This window comes from Sebastes fasciatus, chromosome 7, assembly GCF_043250625.1.
Source record: "Sebastes fasciatus isolate fSebFas1 chromosome 7, fSebFas1.pri, whole genome shotgun sequence".
Classification (NCBI taxonomy): Eukaryota; Metazoa; Chordata; class Actinopteri; order Perciformes; family Sebastidae; genus Sebastes; species Sebastes fasciatus.
The window spans coordinates 2,099,374-2,125,821 of NC_133801.1; the positions used below are offsets into that span (position 1 = coordinate 2,099,374).

A 26,448-nucleotide genomic window follows, 5' to 3' on the forward strand; every position below is an offset into this window, starting at 1 on the left:
AAGCTAAAAATCCCCACAAGAGGAAGAGAGATAAACACTTGATGATGATGAGCACTTCCTGTTTGTTTCTGCTGCTCCCAGGATGTTTATCCCATCGTGGAATTTATATTGTTATATCCACTGACTGTTTGTGTCGGTCACTTCCTGTCACTCGGGTTCGTTCTGGAAAATCCGACTAACAATCTGACAACCAGAAGAATCAGCTGTCTGACACAAACTGATCCCACAATCAGTCACGCAGAGTCACGCTGACGTCAGCTGTGATCGCTGCTGGTGACGTCATCGGAGCGCCAAAGTAAACACTGATCTCAGTTTCTATCGGAGAGTCAGAGAAATCTAAATAAAGTAATAATTCACTCACTACAGAGAGAAGATCTGAATCACAACCAAAACAAATGAACCTCTGTAGAGCTGTGAAATGATATAAATATATATATAATTAAATAAATATATATATATATAAATATATATAATATGTAGGGCTGTAGAGTATCTGAGAAAAAGGGATATTTAGCTAAAAGCTGCAGAGTTTCTGTGGTTAACATCTGCACTCGGAAGAGAAGGAAAACACAAAATGTGTTATACAATAGTTATTATTGATCACATTTTTATGTAGACGGCTATTTAAAAAAAAAAAAATTATACTTCTCCAGAGAAAGGTGCAGAATAAAAGTTATGATTGTGAATTAAAAAGTCCCGCGAATACACAAGCGACGCAAATTTTTGCGAGTTCGAGTCGCGCCGTTCACGGTGAACTTGCGTCTTTTCGCCTCTTTGCATTGACTTTGTATGTAATCACAAATCAAAACGTTTGCTTTGCTTTATTTATATAATTCTTTTGTTTAAATTTATTATCTATGATTTTTTTATTTTATTTTGTTTTATTTTTATATTTTTTTTCTTCACTTGTATCTGTCACAATTGTCACGACTGTTATTACCTCCGTCAAGGCCGGAGGCCTAGGAAGGAGGTTATGTTTTCACCGGCGTTGGTTTGTTTGTTTGTTGGTTGGTTGGTTGGTTGGTTGGTTGGTTGGCTTGTTGGCTTGTTGGTTGGTTGGTTGGTTGGTTGGTTGGTTGGTTGGTTGGTTTGTTGGTTTATTGGTTTATTGGTTGGTTTGTTGGTTGGTTTGTTGGTTGGTTTGTTGGTTGGTTTGTTGGTTTGTTGGTTGGTTTGTTGGTTTGTTGGTTTGCAGGATTACTCTAAAAGTCTGCGATGGATTTGAATGATATTTTTTGAAAAAAGGAAAAACTCAATCTGAGTTTACAATTTGCTCGTGGTTTAAATGCGCCATAATGCCACACTTTGAAAATACTACGGTGGCGTATTAGGAACAGAATAAATAAACTACAACGCCAGGGGAGGGGGGTAATATCTAGAGAAATAACTTTGAATTTATGAAATGAAAAAAAATGGATATTCTCTGAGATTATAAAGTCAAAGACGAGTCAGCTGCTTCAGTTTATCACAAACATTCAGCACATCTGGAGGTTGGTGGTTTTCACTGGACAGGACGAGGATGAAACACTAACAACCCGAAACTTAACGAAAGATAAATGAAGTGTTAATGACGTTAATTATGTCTCATCTAAGTGTGATGATAAACACATTATTTAAATTATGTCTCATCTAAGTGTGATGATAAACACATTATTCAGAACAATGAGTGTTGTAATAGTTTTTATGAGGACATTTCCTTCAGCGGGTTTTCCCATAAAAGCCTCCGTCATGTAAATCAGGTTGTTCAGATGTTTCCTGTCATCCGGAGAAAAATTAAATAAACACGATAAACAAACCGCGTTAACGTCATTATGAGTAATCATCCTGTTTCCTGATTCCAGTGATTCAGCATCTCACTGATTTTAACTCCACGTGCATAACTTAATGCTATAAATACAATAAAAGACAAAATGTGGTTTAGTGTTTTTTCTTGTTTCTTTTGACATCACTTTAGATTTGATTAAAAAATATTAATCTTATTTATAATCTGTGAAATGTGTGACGGAGTATTAGGGCCACATTGAGGGAAAAAAAATCTGAGATTTCGAGAAAAAAGTCATAAAATTACGAGATAATTAGTCAATGTGTGAAACCCAAAGTGTTTCCATCCTTTACTGGATGTGAAGTTTAACATGCTGGATTTAACATGTGAGGGTGCAGGTCGTATCCACACTGACCCTCCAGCGTTTTAGACTCTCTGAGGTTTGTTTTGGTTGACGGATACGGAAAGGATATGACGTCACGTTACTCAGACTACCACAATAAAAGCGGTAACTTCCCTCTACCTCCAGATAAACTCAGATGAAGCAAATATATCGATTCTGGCATTAAAACATCGATTTCAGAATTGTAAAAAACAATTTTTTTCCCACCAGTAATACCAGTTGGTTTGATTCTGCACGTTAACGATAAGAAAATATGAAACAAATGCATTAAACTGTCTCTCAGCGTGTCCACACAGGAAGAACATGCAACCAAAGAGAAATAAAAACAGCCTGCAGGCTCACTGCTGCTCCTAATAATGATTTTATATCAACACATGTCCTCTTTTATGAGAACAGACTGAGTTCCTGATCACAGCTCTTGGTTTCGATAGAGAGTTTATTGGTTAAACTTCTCTAGGTTTCTGGTTAATCATCAGACACACTGTGGAAAAACTACCTGCTACTCGTCGGTTCCTCCGTGCTGCCCGTCAGCCTGCGGTCACGAAGTCGCTGCCAGTATCATCATACCTGAGTAACGACATCAGCGCGGTGCAACTGAGACAACAACACTTTCACTAAGAACTACTTCCTCATATCAGTAACACTCGATCATTTAGTCACTGTCACAAACTGACTGGAGCTTCCAGGAATGCAGGAACACCAGCTTCAACGTGCAGCGGAGTGAAAGTGAAAGCATGTTATCACACTGAAGTCTGATAAACTGATAAGAACTTCATTAATGTGTCACACCCACACAGCAAACCTCCGACTGAGTAAACAACAGAAAGCTCTCTGATGACAGATATGAAAAACAGGAACATGTCACTCGGCACCGAAACAAGACGACGCATGAAAAGAAAAGCTGCCTTCTTCCATTTAAACTGACTTTTTCAATTCAAGATTTTAGTTTTGGTACTTGGATTATGGCCATGAATCAAAATATAGAGAACATTTGGTTTATACACTCTGCTACGCCAACAACAACGGTCCAAACATCTCCATCATGAGAAACATGCTGCAGCTTCAGAGAAGATACCAAGTCAAACACGTACAGAAATCCAAAATCAAAATAACAGAAATGTGCTGCAAATTAAAAAACAGAAGTGCTGAAAGCCAAAACCAATCCATGAACAGAAAACACCGAAGGGATGCAAAGTCAAAAACACATAAACCCCGAAAACAAATGCAACAGAAAAACAGAGCATATCCAGTCAACACAGACAAAGTCCTCCAGCAGCCTGGACTACGACGCCAGTTCAACATCTCCATGGTATCTCCTCCTTATCTGGCTTCACTAATCCTAACAAACGAGATCACGCTAAGCGGTCCTACGACGCTGGTTATCAACTCGGTAAATCGACCCAGGGTTTCTCAGTCTGGCTGTGAGCGCGTTCTCATGGAAGTCTACTGACTGCAGAGCGGTATATTTTACAAACTATAATATCTGACAAATACAAAGAAGTTAAACACGTAATCAGACTAGAAGTAACACAGTTGAAGCTGCCAAATGCAGGAAGGACAGCTGGTAAAAGAAAAAAAAACTGCCGATGTGTGGATGCGTAAATAAACAGACTTATAATATCACTGATCCATCAGAAGAACGAGTAGATCTGACTAGAATCTCTTTGTGTATTCTGTGACTTTAACTATGATCGGCTCACTGAGCTCTGATTGGTCAGTAGGAGGTGCTTTTATACAAATTGATCTCTTATCTGGAACATAACCTGCTCCGGAGCAGGTCAGCCGTTGTGCATCAGTTACCATGGCGATCTACCCCTCTGACCTCTAGGGGAAGCGCTCAGTGGAACAGTTTGATCTTTGACCCAAGAGAGAGAGAGAGAGACCAGACGAGAGACCAGACGAGAGGGTGTTCTTGAATAAAAGTGGAGTAAAGAGGCAACATAAAAAGGTACATATTGTTTTTTATATTTAGCTTTTTTACATTTGCCTAAAATATGATATTATAATTCAACTTTCAGACCAAAGTTTATCCTCCAAAAGTTGTTTTATCTTCCGTTTGTCTTCACATCTTTGGAGCAAATTTTAACAAATCAAAATTTTAAATGCTAAATTCTTGCCAGAAAAAAAAAATCGCAACCATTTATTTGATGACACAATAGAACTGTAGGGCAATGCATGCTGGGATACTTGTTCATGCACAAGTCAGCTCCAAAAGCATTCTGGGTAAAATAGGCATTTGGTGCGTTTTTGTCTAAAAGGTGTAAATTTAATTGGGGCGTTACCGGAGGAAGAACGCTGACAGAGAAAGACCTTTTTAATATTTTGACTAGCGTGTTCATCAGTTTTTAGTGTTGACATGTTGATGTGTTGTAACTAACTGTTGACAGATTTACACGTCACCACCTTACAGGTTATGAGTGTCAGATATTAGAGACGCAGCCGTAGAGCCGCCGACTGTTCCTCCGACGTAAAGTGAACAAAACAATCCGGTCCGACGGGGAAATGTGAGGAGACAGAAGTATTCACCTCCCTGCTGTCCCTCTAGTTAAATGTGGGGGAAGTTGTCCCCTGGACTCAGCTCGGGGAGACAATCATCGACAGCGATGGAGGTGTCACTTCGGATCACAGAGTGACAATAAAGACACCGAGTAAGACGGAGGAATGCGGGCCGGTCGGCCAGCGGGAGGGGAGCAGGCCGAGGTCAGAGAGGATGAACTCAGTTTCACTCAGCAGCTACACCACGTCCGCTCACTCTTCTTTCAGGATTCAGACGGTAGAGATGATCCGCTAGACATCTCTGTGCCTGATGTCGGTTTCTCTGTCATCACATCGTTGGTTTTATTTCAGGTGTCTCTAATCTAGACTCTAATCATGTTTGGATTAAATTAAGCTTTTCAATCACTGCTCTCTCTGAAGGACACAACTTTTAAAACTCCAGGAAACCCGAGCTGCAGGTCTGCAGGTCTGCAGTCGTCCCCCCTGATCCTGATCCTGATCCTGATCCCAGTGTGTTTGAGCTCCAGGTTCTGGGACTGCAGCAGGGCTCAGATGGAGGCCGGCGGGGCCACATAGCTGAGAGCAGCTGAGGCGTGATGAGACACGCAGCACCTGAACACACCGCAGGTTTATTTGGGTCACGTCCAGCAGCAACACCGACACTCAGATTCTTAGACTTCAGCTGACGCAACTCTCACTCATGTTGTAGTAAACAAACCATAAATCAATCAATCAATCAATCAATCAATCAATCAATAATCTGCCTTCAGGATCTGGATTTAATGAATCCTTCAGGATTTATAAAAACATTATTAGCACCTCTCTACTTCTGTCTCAGGACCCAACACAGAAACTCTGTCAGCATTCACGGCCAAATATGCACAAAGACAGAAATATGCGTACACGGTTAGATTTTTAAAGACAGGCGAAATGCTAAGGGATAATCATGCAAGCATGGATATATAAATAAATAAATAAAAATGTAAATAAATGAATAAATAAAAACAAATAAATAGATACATTTGAAAATATAAAATAAATAAAAATATGCAAAAATATATAAATAAATTTAAAAATTCATAAAAATAAATGAATAAATAAATAAGTTTTAAACACATACATAAATACATAGTTTAAAAAAATTAAAATACATAAATACAAATAAATGCAAAAATAAATAAATTTAAATAAATACGGGAACTAATATAAAGATAAATAAATAAAAAAAGCTAATTAAAACAGAAATATTAATTGATGTCACATTTTATCAATTAATGAATGACTACATTTATTTCTAATATTATTTTTGCTACTTTTAATGCTACACTTATTTATTTATTGAGTCATTTATTTACTTATTCATTTCTTTTTGCAGGTATTCATCTGTGTCATAGCACTAACGGGTTGCAGCGGGGCAACAGCAGCGTCTGCTTTAACTGAAAAAGACTTTGGGCGTTACATCTATTCTTTTACAAACACCAGTTAAGGTGGGAAATGGAGTATTATAGATGGTGTTTGTACAGTGTGCATTGCTTCCCCGTCAAACTGGAAACTGACTATAACTTCACGCAGCAGCTGAGTTGGATACAGATCAGCAACAGGATGTGACCTCTCGCCAACAGGAAGAGGAAATGAGCCGACAGGAAATGGATTTCTTCCTTGGAGGAGCTTCTTTTTATAGAAACACGACCAGTAAAGAACATTTATATACGAACTGAGTGACCTCAGCTGGAGGTTTATCTACAGAAACACACATCTGTAGTACATGAGAGTGACCTCAGCAGGAAACCACAGAGAGAAAGGAGAACCAGTCGTTGGTCTGTATTTATCTCTCCGTCGTCGTCTCATTAAGCGTCTCTCCTCCAGTCGCTTTGTTTACATTTCTCTCAGCGTGTTTACCGACTCCTGATTGGTCGGACATCATTTCCTGGCTTTGCTTTGATTGGACGCACAAACACGGTGAGAGGAAATGTATATATATACATATACATATATATATATACTGTAAGTGTGTGTGTGAGTGTGAGTACCTCCATTCTTCCTTCTATATTTATACTGCAGCTCTTCCCGTCGCTGAAACACACAAACACACATTATCAGGCAGGTCTAGTTGTTTATCCAGAGATGAACACAAAGAAGAAGACAAGTCAGTTAAAAATAAATATAAAATAAATAAAAAATATGCAAATAAAATAAAAATACATAAATCAAAATAAATGCAAAAATAAATAAATTTAAAAATGCATACAAATAAATACATAAATAATAAAAGTAGAGTAAATAAATATGGGAATTAATATAAAGATAAATAAATAAAAAAAGCTAATTAGTCAGTCAACAGTCAACGAGATTAACTTTAAATGCTCCGTCTTTCAATGTTTAGTAAATGATTTAAAACATTTCTGGATCCACAACAGAATTAAAGAGCTTTACTTTGGCACTGAGGTATTTTTGGATTATACATCATAAAGTCTTACAGACATAAAGAAGCATCTGTCTTATTTTTTTTTTTTTTTTTTAAATCTTTAATTTAAAACATTAAAGAGCAACTTAACATCGAACACTTTCACATATGAAAACAAATATTTCTGCATTAATTTATCACGTTTTTTGTTGCTGTTGTACCAAAAAAACAAAAAAAAAAACATGACAGAAGACATAATGCAGCTGGATGTAATGAGACATGCAGTCTATTATTTACTAAAACATGTTTATGAAGACGTCCATCACAAATATTCCCTTTAGTGTATAATCAAAGACACATTCCCATTCCAGGATCAAAGATGACAACTCAACTAGTGTTCAAGAGAAGTTAATTTTACCAGTTTAAATGTGTCATCTTCAAAGTTTAAGTTAAGATAAACCTGTAACTGATCCCCAGAGGGGCAATGTGGTAAAATAACCCCATTAAAATAAGAATAGAATGAAAACAAATAGAAACTATACGAGAGCATGTGATGCAGAATTAATGCTTTGAGAAGAAAAACAGACGATGCTTCGGAGGCGAACACAACAACGTGCCCATCAAAAGAAAATGTGACGAAGTCGGGTTGCACAGAGTAGTTCAACGCTTCATTCATAACGTTGACGTTCTAATTATTATTATTATTATTAATAACTTACAGAAACATTAGCTTCCACCTTCTCTTCCCTCCTCTCTCTCAAACACACACAGAGCGACCGACGCGGCGCTCAGTTCGTCTCTCTGTGATCGCCTCGGTCCAAAAGTCAAAATCTTTTGTTAACGAAATATTCTACTTCAATCCATATTTGTTGCCGTTTAGCCTTTCAAAAACTACATTTTCACTGCGGTCACAAACTGCAGGTTTGCGCACCTGTATTAACGGGGCGGTCTAACAGAGCACCATGAATGGAGGCGTGATAATATTTCTCCCTGATGACAGAAAATGTTAAAAGTTTGGGAACCAGTGAGCGGTTAAAGCAAGAAGAAGAAGAAGAATTGATAAAAGTTTCCTACAAGAATACACATGAAAAACAGAAACCGTCCTCCTCAGATAACAACAGCTAGGCCACCTTGTCTGTTGGGATCAAAGGTGGACAGACTTTAACAGACCGCTGTTTCAGTCTCCTGTCGACAGTCAACGCTGGATTCTTTTAACCACGACCGCCATCTTTCCCAAACACAACGGCTGCGTTCAGATCATGGATGTATTAAGAGAGCTGGATCCAGCGTTGGAGGCGGGGCTCCGTTCATTCCTATGGAAGTCGCTCGGTGGAGCATGAAGCCTAAATGGCTTCACTTCCGCCTGGAAAAGTACCCGGATCTTGGTCTCATGGGACATGCGCAGTAGCGTCCGCTTGTCCCAACGTCACGCCGTCGTCACGGCTTGGTGCTCCAGCCTCGGTCTGGGTCTCACTCACATGAACGGAGGAAGGGAAATAACTCTGGATTCAGTTGTTAGTGCGTTTTACAACTTTTAGGACCTGATGATTTAAATAAGGGCTATTAGAGTGTTCATACTGGGGAGTTGATTCACCTCAAAAATAAATTATCCGCTGAGTAACAGACGTCTCTTTCCCAATGTAAGTCTATCCATAAAGTCTGGCCCAATGGCATCACGTGACGGACACGGACGTTGTAGTATCGCCGTTTGGCCACTGCGAACGTTGGGATCGTCGACCGGCGCTCTTCCTGGGGGCAGGAGACGACGTCCAAACAACACCGAGTCGTCAACCTTTACTGCGACACGACGCCATCTGGACAATAAAATACATGCAGGCTCACATTCCTGCTGGGTGACATACAGTAGTAACACAAACGCTGGATTTCTTCTGTTTACATCACGACCATCATCATCATCATCATCATCATCATCATCATCATCATCGTGACGAAGGATGAACCAGTTGCAGCAATGAGAACTTTCCAGAGTTGTATAATCCTCTCTGGGACTATTACAAACCTCTGTGCTGTGTTCGAGGTGAAGTATATTCAAATTCCCAAGTATACTTTATGTAGTAAGTATACTGATATCAATGTACTAGTAGTATACTTGTAAGTGTACTACCTCAATACTTTTTGGGACTAAATTGGCCAACTTCTTAGTTTATAAAAGTACACTTTTAAGTATAAGAATAGTAAACTTTGAGTACACAACTAGTTTACATCTAGGTTGTATTTTGTACTGCAACTATACTAGCACTAATAGTACAAGTGAATACTGTTAGTTTACTAGTTATATACCTCCTTTTCAGTTTATGAAAGTACAATTTAAAGTATACTCAGTTTAATAGTCTTTATACTGCAAGTATACTTGTATATACTCGTAGCCCGCTCCATAGTTAGTCTATAGAGTGTGACCTCTGAGCCTCCCGTGTGGAGGCAGACGGAGACGTGAGATGACATTCCCGTTGCTACTGTACATGTTTTATGAGCGGTTTGACGGACAGGTGAACAGGTGAGTCCCATTACTTCAGTGTTCCTGCAGAGGAAGCTGAGCGGCGCCGAGCGGCGTGACCATGTCCAATCATCACCTCCTCCTGTGTTCGCTGTAAAACACTCAGTCTGACGTTTATCCAACTCTCTCTCTCTCACACAGCTCCAGATACCTCCTGAACTCCTCCAGCAGAGTCTCCGCTGCACCATCACGTGTTTCAGATCAATAAACATCAACTCTAAAGTAATGAACTCATTCTTTTCTGCATTCATTTAAAGTGCAACCTCCGACCGCTCGCTATTTTCTGTAAGAGAGTTGTTGGTGGCGCCGTGGACGGCAACCTCGCTGTTGCACTCTCCAGTACCTTTCTGTTTATTTGTTCCCTTTTCTGTGTACGTACATTGAGAGCTACGAAGTCAAATTCCTCAGACGTGCGCACATACTGAGCCAGGAAATCTGATTCAGATTTTGCAGGAAAATATCTCATCATTGCTGAGAATAGACGTCTCAGAACCACATCTGTTTATAGCGTATATATATATATATATATAACGTCACTTCACCGCCAGATATCAAACTAAATATTTGGAGCAAATGTGCTGCAAAGGCGGATTAATGCTTGAACTGTAAATAAACTATTATAAATTAATCACTAGATGCGTTTACCTTTTAATGTGGTTAAGTCAGTCTGCATTTATCTCTGAGTGAATGAGAGTATCTGCTGCTCACGGCTGCTCTTTACTGTTTGAGAAGTTCCTCCTTCAGTCAATGCAGACACATGAATATGTTGCCACGATGCCATTACACATGGTGTGTTTACCTTCATTCAATCACATGCAGGTGACACCAGGCTGCCTCAGAATAAGCACACACACATCAGACGGGTCGGTTAGAAACGTGCGTTTTCGTGTGCATAAACAACACAAACTAAACAGGAACTCCATGGTGTGGTACTAGTGGTCAGAAAGCTTTAAGTCTTATCAAAGGGGCTAGAAGTAAGAGTCAGATATTGCTTGTTAACAGCGACACCTGTGGCCGTTAAGTCGACGACAGTCAGCGTCCTGTTGCTCGCGCTCGCTCTACGAGACTGAACGTGATTGACAGCTAAAACCACAATATCACTCATTTTACATGTTTACATGCACATATGTTGGGTTTTCCCGGAAAAAAAACCTCCCACATTCTTCGCATTGAAAGCATCTACAGGCTGATGGAGGAAACCCAGAGAGTCGTGGAAGGTCTCATATTTTACGGTCGGTTACAACCAAGCCTCCAGGAAGAGCGCCAATCGTCAACTTTCGTAGTGGCCAAACGGCGGTACTACAACTTCCATGTCCCTCATGTGATGCCATTGGGCCCAAAAATACTTTTTCCCATAGATTTACATGGGGAAAGAGACGTCTAAAAAGTTGCGAAACGCACTAATAGCTGAATCCAGAGTTATTTCTCCTTCCTCCCTTCATGTGAATGAGACCCAGACCGAGGCTGGAGCGAGGGCTGGGAGGCGGAGTTAGCGAGCCGGGACGACAGCGTGACGGCTTTGACCCCGTGACTAGTGTTACTACGGCTACTGCGCTTGCTCCGTGGGCCCAATGGAAGAACCGGGTACTTTCATAGGAATGAACGGGGCCCCGCCTCCAACGCTGTATCCAGTTCTCTTAATACATCCATGATCACAACCTGTTCACACGTAAGGATTGAAAAATGTAAGTGTAAAAACGTACTTACAGTCCCTTTAATGGACACTGAAGGTAAAAGAGCAGCAAAGTATTGATGACTGTGCAGATGAATATACTGTAAATGGTTCTGAGAACAAGAGATCAGTCAACTGGACTCACAACACAAAGCAGGAAGTCAGAGGAAACTCTGATCTACACGGGATCAGATCTTCAGCTCCGACTGACAAAACTACAACAGTGAGAGTCAGAGTCAGGAACAGGAAGGACACATGGTGAAGACATCAGCAGGCTGTAAATCTACCAGGTGGATATCTGCATGAAACACAAGTCAAATCTCAGTGTGTTAGAACACCCTCCACCTCCACCTCCACCCTGCTGCTCTGAACACATTCACACAGTCACGCTGACACCGCCGTGAGTTCAAGATGAATTGTTATCAGATACGGTTTCGTGGAGGAAGAAATGAAACCGGAGATGATTCAGATGTTTAGAAAAAATATCAGCTCGTCTGTTTAGATCAAAAGAAACAAAGGAATCCAATAAGAGGAGATATTTACAGCCTGATGCAGCAGAACCAGAGAGATCCTGTTTTTAATCCATGCATTCCTACACTACCCACAATGCAGCTCGGGCCGCTGACAGACATACCCAAAATAAATCAAGAATAACTCCACAACTAGCAGGTCTATCTGCATGATCCTGGTCTCTATGGATAGGTAAGACCTCAGAGAATCCATCCCCAGTGTCAGTAACATTGTGACTGTTACTCTGCCTGAGTAAACTGGGATGAACCAAAGGAAACATTTGCCACTGAATTCATTCAGCAACTCCTCGACTACAACTGTGCCAAAGCAGATATAAATAACACAAAGCACATAGATTCTACAAAGGTTTTAGTAAAGATAGGACCAGGAGGTCTCTCCATTTGGTCACTTGGATACCCAAAGTGTGCCAAATGGGTTTTCTACCTCTGGAAAGGGAATCTGGCTCTAAAATACTACTGATATCTACTACAGGAGGCTATGGGCACACAATGGAGCCTTTGGCCATGACATCTACCATTGTGCATCATCACATTTTACCATTGTGCATCATCACATTTTACCATTGTGCATCATCACATTCTACCATTGTGCATCATCACATTCTACCATTGTGCATCATCACATTCTACCATTGTGCACCATCACATTCTACCATTGTGCATCATCGCATTCTACCATTGTGCATCATCACATTCCACCATTGTGCATCATCACATTCTACCATTGTGCATCATCACATTCTACCATTGTGCATCATGACATTCTACCACTGTGCATCATCATATTCTACCATTGTGCATCATCATATTCTACCATTGTGCATCATCATATTCTACCATTGTGCATCATCACATTCTACCATTGTGCATCATCATATTCTACTATTGTGCATCATCACATTCTACCATTGTGCATCATCACATTCTACCATTGTGCATCATCACATTCTACCATTGTGCATCATCACATTCTACCATTGTGCATCATCACATTCTACCATTGTGCACAGTATAAAATCTATACACTTTTTTTTAATTTTGACTCCAAATGGAGTAGTTTTATTATAATAATGAAATATGATCGAGTAGATAATAACAAATAAGATTAATAACAATGTAAATAAGATAACAAAAAATAATCCAAAGTCAAGTATAAAAATATTATAAAGTAAAAATACTATTTCCCGTGTGTTGATTTTGTAACTAAAATATTGAAATCGTTGTCAAACTTCTTGTAGTGTTGTTTTAGTCGCGTTGAGGCCTCGTCTTTTAGAAACTATTCAGAACAAAAAGACCACTGCAGCATTTTATGAAGTTCTTAAAGGCAGAGTTTTAACACACAGCTCAGCTGAAGCCCGGTACCGGGTCCGTCCGGTAAACGGTAAATGGAGAAATCTCCCTGAGGAAACCAGGTTTTACAAAATGTCTCAATGAATTAATAAAAACAGTGCTTCGTTCTTCTCGTACAACTCTTCTCACGGAGCCGCCCGCCAGTCACTGTGTGACGCAGGATAACGGAGGTCAGTGGATTGAACTGATTATTGCTCGATGGTATTTATTTACCTCTTGATGTCTCACAATGACATGAATTTGTAATGATAGTCTATAAACACGAAGCCAAGCAGAGAGAGATCTGGGTCACACATGTTGGTCCCGTATGAATAAATTAACTTTGATCAGGTTGAAATCCTTCTCAGTGTTGTAATGAGCTTCCTTTACTTTATAATAAAAGTAATCTCATCTCCATCCCAGAAGTTTGCGGCTGGTGAACAGACGTTTTTAATGTACTGCAGACAGAAGGAGAGGACGCCCTGCGTTTGAAACTAAGAGGTCTTCTTCTTCTCCTTCTTCTTCTTCTTCTTCTTCCCGTCACACTCTGAAACACTCAGTAACGTTGCTTCATAATGATCCAACCCACACAAACGGGAAGTCAGGTCAGAGGTGGCTGATACGGAGAGAAGAGACGGAATAATTCTTCTCAACATAAAGACGGAACAAGATAAACAGACGACGTATAAACATCATAAAACCATCAGCATGTTTGGTGTGGCATCCTGTCACGACTCCGTTCTGTTATGGTACATGTCCACATTCATTCATTGTCTATGAAAGCAGCCGTGCAATGCATTCTGGTAGCGTGGCGGTGCGATTCGAGAGACAGGGCGTCACGTTGGCCGCTCCTCATTTGCATAAAGTTGAGGTCTCGGCTACTTTATGCAAATCACGGGCGTCTGACACGACTCGCCGCCTCTGGAAACTCCTGAGAATCTTTTAAACTAATCGTTGTCGATCAAACTGCAGGATTATTTCTCACATAAAATGTTTTTAGAAACACATTTCGGTGAACTACTTTGGTGATATAAGAGCGGAAAGTTTGATAACACTTCATGTTACAGGTCCGCAACTTTCATGGTAATTAGGTGATAATTAGTAACCGATTTAAGATTTCTTTGGAATTTCTGCCAAATTACCCCAAAATTTACCTCAAACATTACTTTGTTTGGCTGTCTTGACTCTGGACTTTTATTTTTAATATTATTTCATATCTATTATAAACATTATTTAATAATTATATTCCGCGCTGGGAATGCGAGGCGATCCCTTACAATAAAAAAAACGCCGCCGTGGACACGAACCATCAGACACGAGCGGGTTTCTTTTATTGAGCGTTCTGCAAAGTTAAACATGATCCGTGTGTTTTCTGTCCAAACTACATATAAATTACTATCTTCTAGAAGTTGGAACTTTTTATTCAGTACCTTCCAAACTTAGGAACAAATTAAAGTTTCAATATCTCATTATTCAGACTGTCAAAGTTGTCATGAAAACGACCTAACACAACTGGCGATTTTTAGGTTGTAGCGGGCTCAGTTTTAAAGCTGTAGAGTCAGATGAAACTAGAAAAATCTAAGGAACAAAAGGACATTTTTCTGAGTTTTTTTGGAAATTTTTCGGATTTCTTTCTGACATTTTATTAGATATGTTTCTGTTATTTTTGGACATTTTTCAGACATTTTTTCGGTAATTTTTCGGATTTCTTACTGATATTTTAGGGACATTTCTTTTTACTTTTTTTTTTTGCTTTTTGGACAATTTCAGACATTTTTTCAGACAATTTCAGGACTTCTTTCAGATTTTTTTCTGAAATTTTACGGACATTCTTCTTACATTTTTTTACAGACTTTTTTTCTTTTAGGACTATTTTTTTTTTTTTTTACATTTTCCTAATTTTTTTCTGTTATAGTTCTGACTTTTGGCAAAAAGTTCTGACTTCCCAACCATGTCATACTAGCTGGTCAAGAAGGAAAAAAAATAACGCTCAAAACCTGCATCATGTCCGTTTTCAAAGGGGTGCCTTGACCTCTGACCTCCAGATATGTAAATGTAAATGGGTTCTATGGGTACACCAGAGTCTCCCCTTTACAGACATGCCCATGTAAAAATGATATGATATAAAAATGTGTGATTAATTTGCGATTAACTATTTTAATCGATTGACAGCCCTAGTATTTATATATTTAGTTTCAGCCCCTAAAACCCTCCATGTGCCTGAGCCAGGAGTCCAACCATTGATATCATGTTATGTGGTGTGAGCCTTATTAACCATAAAGCAACCAGAAAGTAATCTTTGTGGGCACATTGTCCAAAACTAACATTTGAAGTGATCGAACCGGAGTAGATCCGTAAATCTGACACAAATATATACTGATGATACTCTACTTTAAAACTGCAGTAGAATGCAAAACTATTTCCGTCTCAATGAGTTTCACTTCGTCACAGAATGACACCTGGTGATTAATCACTGACCGTCAATGGAGGTTAAACATGAGATTTCTCAAGAAGTCGACTGACTTCAGTATTTAACTCCACCAGATGGTTTAAATGGAGGAGAAACTACCCCGCTGATGTTATCACATCACTGTAGCTGCAGAGTAAATACATCTGAAGAGAATTCACAACAGTTTACAACAATCTGTGCTTCTCACTTCCCGACAAACAGATGACCTGATTACAAACAGCGTCAGAGGTTTACTTCTGAGGAAAAATGTTTGTTCACGTAAATCAGATATCAAAGAACGGAAGTCGTCCTGGTTAAGGATTAGCAGGAAAACAAAAGTGGGCGTAAAATAATAAAGATTATGGATGAGTTTTCATTCCCGCTCGTTGTAATCTGCCTCCCACAGATCCACACTTTTCTGACTCCTGCAAACAACAACAGGACATAATGTTGATATTTCCATTTTATTCCTACAATATAGTTTAATTCAGTGAAATATAGAGGCCGCTGCATCTGTTGCATTATGATCATAATGCAAGATTCACCATTATTTTATATGTTTGGGATTTTTGTGCAAAACCAATTCATGCATGCACTATTGTTATTTGATTAATCACTTATTTGATTGAATTTAATTTGTATAATTTTATTATATTTTATTGTTATTTTATTAATCACATATTTTATTAATTACTTATTTTCATGTTTTTAATTTTACTACATTTTATTGTTATTTTATTAATCACCTATTTTATTATATTTAATTTGTATAATTCTATTACATTTTGTTATTTTTTATTAATAATCTATTTTATTGCATTTAATTTGTATAATTTAATTGTATTTTAATGTTATTTTGTTGATCACCTATTTCATTGTATTTAATTTTTATAATTTTACAATTTTATTAATCACTTATTTTATTGTATTTATTTTTTATAATTTTACAATATTTTATTGCTATTTTATTAATCACTTATTTTTTAGTATTTAATTTGTAGAATTTTACAAAATTTTATTGCTATTTTATTAATCACTTATTTTATTGCATTTAATTTGTATACATTTACTATATTTTATTGTTATTTCATTAATCACTCATTTTATTTTTATAATTTTATTTTATTTTTATTGTTTTTATTAATCGCCTATTTTATTGTATTTCATTTTAATTTGTATAATTTAATTATATTTTATTGTTTTTTTTAATTAATTACCTATTTTACTGTATTTCATTTTAATTTGTATAATTTATTATATTTTATTGTTATTTTATTAATCACGTATTTTACTGAATTTAATTTGAAAAACTTCCAATTTAGCCAATAAAACCACAGCATTACAGTTACACCTTGTTACATTTTTGGGAAAAAGGGCAAAAGAAAATTACCCAACGCAGTAAATCACATCGTGACAGCAGCATATGATGCCAATAAAAGACAAGAATCTACTTTCGTCATCAGTAGAACGATACCAACAGCGCTGAGTCACTGTTCCCAGTGCTGCTGTTTGCTGTTTGCCGTTTGCTGCAACATTTACTTCCCAAAAGGTTGAACTAAAGTCCCGAGGAAGGCATGTTGCAGCATAAAGCCTGCGGCGCGGCAGATATTGAAACTGTTCCATGTAACTGAGATAACATGACAAACGCTTAAACAACATACGAACACTTGACAAAGAAGCAGGAGTGCCAAAATAAACGTTTCAATGATGGTGCAAGACTTTGATTGAGTAACACCTGTGGTAGCCAAGACACGCTGCAGGCTACACGACGGCACGACGGCACGACAGCACGTTCAAACTGATGCAAAATGTCATCACAACTACACAAACACACACACACACACACACACACACACACACACACACTTATTGACGTTTAACTGCCATCTGAGCTCTGGCCTTCCCATCACCCATCACCCAGTCACTGGTTTCTCTGGAAGGAAGCACGCTCTTATACCTGGAATGAAACAAAGAAAACTCTAAACTTTTCTGTGATTTTGCAATTTGTCCTTTCAGTCACGAGTCTCTGGTTTCTATCAGTGGTAGTTTCTCTTTGAAGTTTCATCCACAGCAGCTGTTAAAAAACCGCTGCAGCCCGCTGTTCAAACCCACTTCCTGTTAGCGGGGAGTTTTTCATGTCTGCACTGCTGTCATTTACATGTGGTTTACAGTATTTAACCTCCATTTACTGTCTGTGGGCAGCGCTTCCCACAATACAGCATGACTGAATTATAACAAATGAAACTGCATTTAATGTGGATCTGTTGTATGATTATTAAATAATTATTATTAATCATCTATTTTATTTGTAAGATTTTATTACATTTTATTGTTATTTTATTAATCACATTTTATTGGAATTAATTTGTATAATTGTATTGTTATTTTATTAATCACTTATTTTATGGTATTTAATTTTATTACATTTTATTGTTGTTTTATTAATCACTTATCTTATTGTATTTAATTTGTATAATTTTAGTATACATTACTAATATGTTATTAATCACTTATTTTATTGTATTTAATTTGTATAATTTTATGACATTATATTGTTGTTTTATTAATCACTTATTTTATGGTATTTAATTTGTATAATTGTATTAAATTTTATTGTTGTTTTATTAATAATTTATTTTACTGTGTTTAATTTGTATAATTTTAGTATACATTACTAATATTTTATTAATCACTTATTTTATTGTATTTAATTTGTATAATTTGATTACATGTTATTGTTATTTTATTAATTAATCACTTATTTTATTGTATTTAATTTGTATAATTTTATTGTTATTGTATTAATCACTTATTTTACTGTATTTAATTTATATACTTTTATTCTATTTTATTATTGTTTTTATAAATCCAGTTTTTACTTCACACTGTTTAATAAATATTCTATTAATACTATTATGGAATCTAATTTTATTTTATCACATTTTTATAAATTTTTTTTGTCTTGCATGCATTGGTCTCAAATGAAGCAACATAAGCATTATTACAATCACACACGTCATTACAGGGACTAACCTGCTGTGGGGTAAAGGTCTCTCTCTGAGGTGATATTGGGTAATGAATGCGTGTTCGAATGTGAAGCAGGATGTTAGTGGGAAACGTTTCAGGTACGTCTGCTAATGGACTTCCAGAGAAAATCCTGAAAGGTGAGATTGAAGGTGTAAAGATCAGTGCAGAGGGAAACTCTTTCAGATAAACACACCGTTGGATTCTGATTAACTACTCGCTTTTTCCTGGTTCAGTTTCCTTGTAATCTCTGTTCAGACACATTCTGTTAAAGAAAACACATCAAGTCCTTTTAGTTTGTCACTGAGCCCTAAAGAACTACCTTAAAACAAGCACAAACTCTGGCGCTTTAATAAGAATATTTCAACTTTTAAACAACAAAAAATCAGCTCTTTATTTTTTAATATCAACAACAGTTAGTTTCAAAGTTTCCAGGGAGTTTCGAGAGACAGGGTGTCACGTCGGACGCCCCTGATTTGCATAAAGTAGCCTAGACGTCAACTTTATGCAAATGAGGAGCGGGCGACGTGACACCCTGTCTCTCGAATCGCGCCGCCACGCTACCAGAATGCATTGCACGGCTGCTTACATAGACAATGAACGGGAAGCGTGGAAAGAACGGAGGCTGTGGACACGTATATCTTCAGGCTAAAAGATGCGCAAGCAGCTGCATGACGGCTCCCCAAAAGTACAACGGCACCGATACCGCTTTTTTTCAGACCGAGTACTCGCCAATACCGAGTACCGATACGAGTACTTCTCTGTGCCTAAAGACCCTCGTTAACAGCCAGCTGGAGGGTGTGAGCGACACACGGCAGGCTGGGGAGTCCCGCATACGAGGCGGTGCGCCGCCACCGGCTCTAGGTCGGCCTGGAAAGGCTCGGGGCAAAGGGGGCTCGCGGCCGCAGCTTTATGGCGCTCCCCGCCCGGACCTCGCCACACCGTTGACAAAGAAGGCGCGCCCTAGTCCCGGTGCGACAGTCGACCGGGGCGGACTGTCCTCTGTGCGCCCTAACCGCGTCGTGCCGCAGCCCACGTAAAAGGAGCCAGGGGCCTGCGACGATGTTCGTCTTGAGACACGGACCAAGGAGTCTAACGCATGCGCGAGTCGGAGGGTGCAAGCAAAACCCCGTGGCGCAATGAAAGTGAGGGCCGGCGCGCACCGGCTGAGGTGGGATCCCGGCCCCGCGGGGTCGGTTGTACCACCGGCCCATTTCGCCCGCACCATCGGGGAGGTGGTACGCGTGCGATAGGGCCAAAAGATGGTGAAGAGAGGTTAACGTCACGCTGCTGTAAAGTGTTATCGGAGCTGTTTTTCAAGTACGAGTACATGAGCACAGCATCGGACCCGACACCCGATACTGGTATCGGTGCATCCCTACGAAAAAGTGAAGCCAAAACATCTGGATCGCCTCCTGGTGGCTGCTGTTAGTTTAGGAAGCGCTTGATTTGAGATGCAGCAGAGTTTTTTAATTGTGTGAAGCCAAAATCTTGATAAATGTTTGATTAATAGTGCAGCCCTATACGCCAACATGAAGCTGTGATGTCAGACAGTCCGTTCCTCAGAAGTCAAAAACATAATGTTCTTGAGGGGCTGCTTTTAGAACAGCTGGTGGAACCAGACACACCTTTCTGACGCTGAATTATTCCTGCTCTCCTTCTCCATCATCAACCACTAACTTGTCATACTTTAACACTTTTCATCCAACCGGAGAGGAGCAGCAGCTCTCGTACTTAACGTCACGTAACAAACTGTTTTTTTTAACCCGAACCACGATCCTTTCCGAAACCTAAACAGAGAACTTTTGTTGCCTAAACTTAAAGTTGTTTTGTTTAAATTCAAAACGTTTAGTTTCACTTTTACTTTCAGAACATGGTAGAGGTGCAGTTCGGCCCTTCTGAGGCTGATAACGTCCATTCAATCGGCTGATATAATGGGCGTCTCCTCTACCCGAGTGTGTCCGTTCAGAAGAGCTACAAACACTTTAAACACGGTCGTGCATAACCCAAACATTACTTTTCATAGTTTAACAGTGCATGGAGTCAGAGGACGGGTGTAAACAACATGTTCATTCAAAATTTTGAGATTTAACAAGCATCTCATTTAGAGGGAGGAGAACTGGAGTGAGTTTATATAAAGCTTTACAGCACATCTGGCAGATACCTGGATTTATAGAAATCCACATAAACACCCACCGACCCATACGTACGGCTCCCTCCTTTAATGAACCCACAACGCTAACGCTTTAAACCTCTATGACGTCGTCTCAGCCGAACCCTGAAAACACAGCCGAGTGTGATTAACTAACAGACTGTTAAAACTGAGGGAAACACTATACATACACTTAATACAACAGATTAACACAAACACAGAGTCCCAGACCTGGACCTGGGACCTCCACAGTCCCTCTATCAGGACCAAAAACAGGTCGACCAAACCGAGACATTCAGCCCTGTTGACTGAAGTCTGATAACACAACAGCTGTGTTATTTAACGGGGCTTTAAGAGGCCCTTATCAGCTCATACAGTTATAATATGAGTCACCGATATTTAATGAATCATAGAATCCATGAATAAACAACGCTGGTAACTTTTATTTTACTTTCCAAATTGATTTATCCGTCAGTTATTGTTTTGATGTCTATAAAACATCACAATGTCTCAACGCTGTAGACTGCTTGTGTTGTCCAACAAAAATATCCAAACCCAAAGAAATGTAATTTACAGTGATATATAACAGAGAAAAGCAACAAATAGTCACACGCGTGATGCTGGAATAAGATCATGTTTACTGTGATAAATGCATGTTCAGCTAACAATACTCAGATTACAATACTCAGATTTTGAGAAAATAAAAGCACATGTTCACTGTGATGAACTAAACTCAAGATTCAAACCTCTGAAAGTTAAAGCTAGGGGCGATATATCTGCTTCATTTTGAGTCTATGTGGAGGTAGAAGGAAGTTACCGCTTTTATTGCTGTAGTCTGAGTAACGTGACGTCATATCCGATCCATATCCGTCAACCGAAACAAACCGCAGCGAGCCGAAATGATAAAGTAGAAAACGTCAGAGGGTCGTCGTGGATACGACCTGCACCCTCACATGTTAAATCCAGCGTGGTAAACACTACACATCCAGTAAAGGATGGAAACACTTTGGGTTTCACACATTGACAGGAAAAGCAGAGCTAGACATCACGGCTAAAGCTGCATGCTAACTTCTAAAAAAGGCCAAAATATGTCTGAAAAAAGTCAGAAAAAAGGCCAAAGTATGTCGAAAAAAAAGCTGAAATTTGTTCAAACAAAATTCTGAAATATGTCCGAAAAAAATGCCGATATATGTCTGAATAAAAATCTGAAAAACGTCTGAAATATTTCCAAAAAAAACGTCAGAAAAATGCCTGAAAAATGTCTGCAAAAATATCCGAAAAAGTTAGCAGTAGCAGGAAACGTTATTGTATCACGGTAACTTGCGGTCCAGCCGGCCGTCGCTCTCATCTCCGTGGTCAAATGGGCCGACGCTACGACTGTAGAGCACCCAGATACTGACATTTGTGTTCTCTGCATTGAAACGGCCCCGATGGAGCTGACCATGGATGGATAAAGAGAACGGAGCTGACGGGAGAGCTAGAGACCACCTTGGAGAAGTTAGAGGAAGTAGACACGTGAAATCAAACATTTTTACTGGATTCATTTAGATATTTTCCAAAGTAAAAGTCCCTAGAAGTGTGTGATTCAACTTGTTCCCTTCATGGTCTAGTGTTAAAAAAGTTAACAAAAATCGCAATAAATCATAATATCGAATCGCGATACTTAAAAACTGCAATACATATCGAATCGGCACCCAAGTATCGTGATAGTATTGAATCATGAGAGAGGTGAATCATCACAGTCCTAATGTTTACTGATGTAGGTCATAGAGTAACTTTAATGAATAGAAATGAAGTGTTCTAGAGGTATACTGTATAAAACTCAGCAGTCACGTAATGCAGCAGGAACAGTATGAGAGTGTTTACATTATTGGTGTGAAGCAACAGAACAACATGTTAAACCTCCGAGGAAGAGAAAGAAGTCGATAATCAGCGTTTATCTGACCGGAAACAACGCAACGCAGAGCAATCTGTCAGCCAGATACAGACAGCCAGAGACGGAGAGGTCAGCCAAGCTGCAACCCACTCCATCAGTATTATTTCTACTTCCTGTTACATGTGGTATGTGCAGCATTCAAACAGAAAACTGACTGAAGAACATCAGGAAACACTTAAAAGCAGCGTCTGATTCAGACCAACTGGCTCAGATTCCTCGTGTTGCTGTTTGTTAACCGTAAATTCATGTTTCATCAGAAAACAGACGGTCATTTGGAAACTGAAGCTCATCGACCACACATGAAGAAATCCTCCAACGGCAGAACGCATCCAGTCCAATAATCAACCAGTCATTTAACCCTTCGAGACCCGCAGGATCGCGGGCGAGCGACCCCAACTGACTCTACGTTCAGCTTTAGGGCTACAGTGAAGCGGATATCATATGAAACTAGAAGACCTATATGCTATTTCTGCATATAATTAATAAATCATGTTTATAATTGTGACAACCCCTCCACTCCACTAGGTGTCCATTTTTGTTGCAACCTTTTTGTAACAAATAGGGGCTCGTCCGGGATATTTATAAACCTGTTCTTTGTGCGGGTAGATTTGGCTGGTCGCTCTTGAAATAATAGTTCACTGCATTAAACCATGGAGTTACAGTGTGGAGTCATTTGTGGAGAAGAGAGGCGGTCAATTCCTGTAGAAAGGCAGACCTCAAATACCTAGAAATTGCTCAACAGTATGAAAATGACTTTGTAGTACAAAAGATGGTCACTGGTTTGGTGAAGTAGCAGATCCTCACAAAGTCATTTTCGATAATTTTTTAGGTCAATTTTGGGGTAAATTTGGCAATTTTTAAATAGGTTACTTGCTAATCATCACATAATTACCGTGAAATTTGCAAACCTGTAAAATTAAGTGTTACCTAAATAATCATTATTTTCAGTTCTTTCCCCCAGATGGAGGAGGGGTTCAATTAAAACACACAACTCTTATGGTACGTGTCCACAGGCTCCGTGCTTTCCACGCTCCCCATTCATTGTCTATGTAAGCAGCCGGTTGCACTCTGGTAGCGTGGCGTCGCGATTCGAGAGACTAGGCGTCACGACGCCTGCTCCTCATTTGCATAAAGTTGAGGGCTCATCTACTTTATGCAAATCACGGGCGTCCGACGCGACTCGCCGCCTCTCGAAACTCCTGATAATCTTTTAAAGTAAACGTTGTCGATCCAAAATAAAGACAGATTCATCAACTGCATGTATTTCTCGCCTCAAATGTTTTCAGAAACACATTTCAGTGAACTATTTACGTGAAATAAGAGAAGAAAGTTTCCAAACGAGCCTCCAGACTGGTTCCGGTTTGAAAGCTGGGAGCAACAGCCAATGGCGGGAAAGCGTTCGTCCAATCGGGAGCCGAGTGCCTTGTTTCTAGGGACAGCACACCAAGCGTCCAATGTTGGGAAGCATCCCGTCCCCTCACGATAAAAAACGCCCCTGTGGACACGTACCGTCGCTGTCTTTTTTTATTTGTGTAGGACGAGTTGCTGTAATGTGGGACACCTGTAGCTCCAGGGGGTGTAGGTATTCCTCAAACAAATAAAAGTCAATAAAACTATTGATATTTAATGTCTTTCTAATATACCCTAAATGCTCCAAATCTATTATAGTCTTTATTCATTATTTATTTATTATTAATTCTAGTCTTATTGTTTGTTTGATGGTGTAACATCCACGCCTATAGGATCAGTTTTTGTAACAGCAGTAACATTGTAAGTGGTAAAATCACTGAACATGGGATTGCACATTTAGCCTGGAGTGTTTCTGACATTAATTATGATGTTTAGGTCTTTTAACAGACGTCTCAGTGTCCCACATTTAGGACATGACTGTCCCACATTTGTCTGAGAAAACTTGGCACTACGAGTAATAATATGTCTACAATTCCTTTTATGAGTGTGATATGTGCATTTTCTTTATTTGGTTGGATTAGGACACATCCTGAGTTTAGATTTAATGTATCTGAAATGTAAAAAATTTCCCACATTTGGCTAATTCACCCCAAAAAACACAACCAGCTCAGACATGTTGCCCACAGGCTTCCTAAAAGTCAATGTATGTAAAGAGTATTTAACCATTAACCTCCAGCTGGATTTCATTCATACCTGTTACTGATGAAGTTTCCATCATGACTCATCTTCAGTTTCCATTCCAACAAACAGACAAACAGACAAACATGGCTCCAGAGGATCAGCTGACCCTTGAACACACCTGACCAGGCAGCCAATCAGCTTTTCAAATCTCATGCTGCATTCACATGCAGGGAGAGGCTGGGAAATCCCTGCGTCCTGCTGGGAAAAAGAAAACCCAAACAAACAAACAGCTTCTGGTTTGGAGTTTTTCTGAAAACTTCCTGACATAGACAGGAAACCCGACCTGAGACTCTTCAACACACATATTTATATTTATATATATATACATATACACTCAGTGGTCACTTTATTAAGTACGCCTGTACAGTCTAATGCAGTCACAATACAGCAGACTTCAACACGTGGTTAACGTTACGTTACATACGTGACATAAGTAAAGTACGTTACGTTACTTGGTTGGGTATAGGAAAAGATCGTAGTTTGGGTTAAATTAAGTATGTTTGTTACGTAACTTAAGTTACATAAGTAAGTTAAGTATGTTACGTTACGAACGTGACATAAGCTGTTGTATTGGACTGTATTAGTGTACCTAATAAAGTGGCCCCTGAGTGTTTCTTAGATATATTACTCACAGCTGTTGAACCTGTAAGATTAAAAATGTGGAGTAATTTATGTATTTTTTTGCAGAACTAAAACATCATGGTGTGTGCAGCGGGAGGAAGGACGTGTTCCCTAATATGAAAAAATATATAATATACTTCATCAAGTGTAATAATAAACATCAGACAAAAATAGAAAACAGACAAAGAGTAATAAAAGTATATAAAATGGGAAAGTTAAAAATGGGAAGTTTGTTGGGAAGAACACTGGAGTGCTCGTGAAATCACAACCGAGTCTCCCAGAAACGACGTCTCTATACTACTGATACGTTTTAAGATAAATGTTCGTCATTTCCGCCTGGATCATGTGACACCTTCTTGGATTAAACATAAATCGTTGCGAGGCGGTCGAGGTGGACGGTGTCCGTACGAAGCGCAGGATATTAAATTATTACATTACATAAAATGATGTGAAAATTAGAAAACAAAATAGTTAATTAATAAATTAATTCAATAAGAAAATCAGAAAAATACACAATGTGATATATAAAATACAATATGATGTATAAGTTAGGACGTTCAGCACATCATAAATAAACCATCCCTGACCTGAAATGAAGGGTTAATAGTAGCAGTTGATTAATGGATCATCTACTCTATACAGATGATTTTTAACGTGATAATAACGTGTTCGAATAAATTCGTTCTAAAGCCATTAATTCCTTTAAACCATTAACGCAACTTGTTCATTTTTACGTTGTATTAAATATTATATAATTGTACATATTAGCTTGTTGCAAAGGAGGATAAATAACGCTTCAAACTTATTCAAAATTTGATGATGAAAAACTGTCATGTCCATTTTCAAAGGGGTCCCTTGACCTCTGACCTCCAGATATGTGAATGTGTGAGGGTTTTTGTCCAAAATAATGTCCGAAAAATGTCCAATAAAAATTCTAAAAAATAGTCCAAAGAAAGTCCCAAAACTGTCAAAAAAAAGTCAAACAAACGTCCGATAAAAAATTA

General features: G+C 38.8%; 1 protein-coding gene across 1 annotated transcript in view; it reads right to left on the minus strand.

The window, feature by feature from the left end:
• Positions 1 to 24,911, minus strand: part of chp2 (calcineurin-like EF-hand protein 2) — a 45,669-nt gene extending 20,758 nt beyond the window's left edge. The window contains exons 1-3 of the mRNA XM_074640976.1: positions 24,836 to 24,911; positions 18,594 to 18,717; positions 6,692 to 6,734 (exon numbers count right to left, since the gene is read on the minus strand). Of these exons, the coding sequence (XP_074497077.1) occupies positions 6,692 to 6,734; positions 18,594 to 18,717; positions 24,836 to 24,867 (199 nt within the window). The 5' untranslated portion in view covers positions 24,868 to 24,911. The remainder of the gene's footprint in view (positions 1 to 6,691; positions 6,735 to 18,593; positions 18,718 to 24,835) is intronic.
• Between the last annotated feature and the right edge of the window lie 1,537 nt (positions 24,912 to 26,448).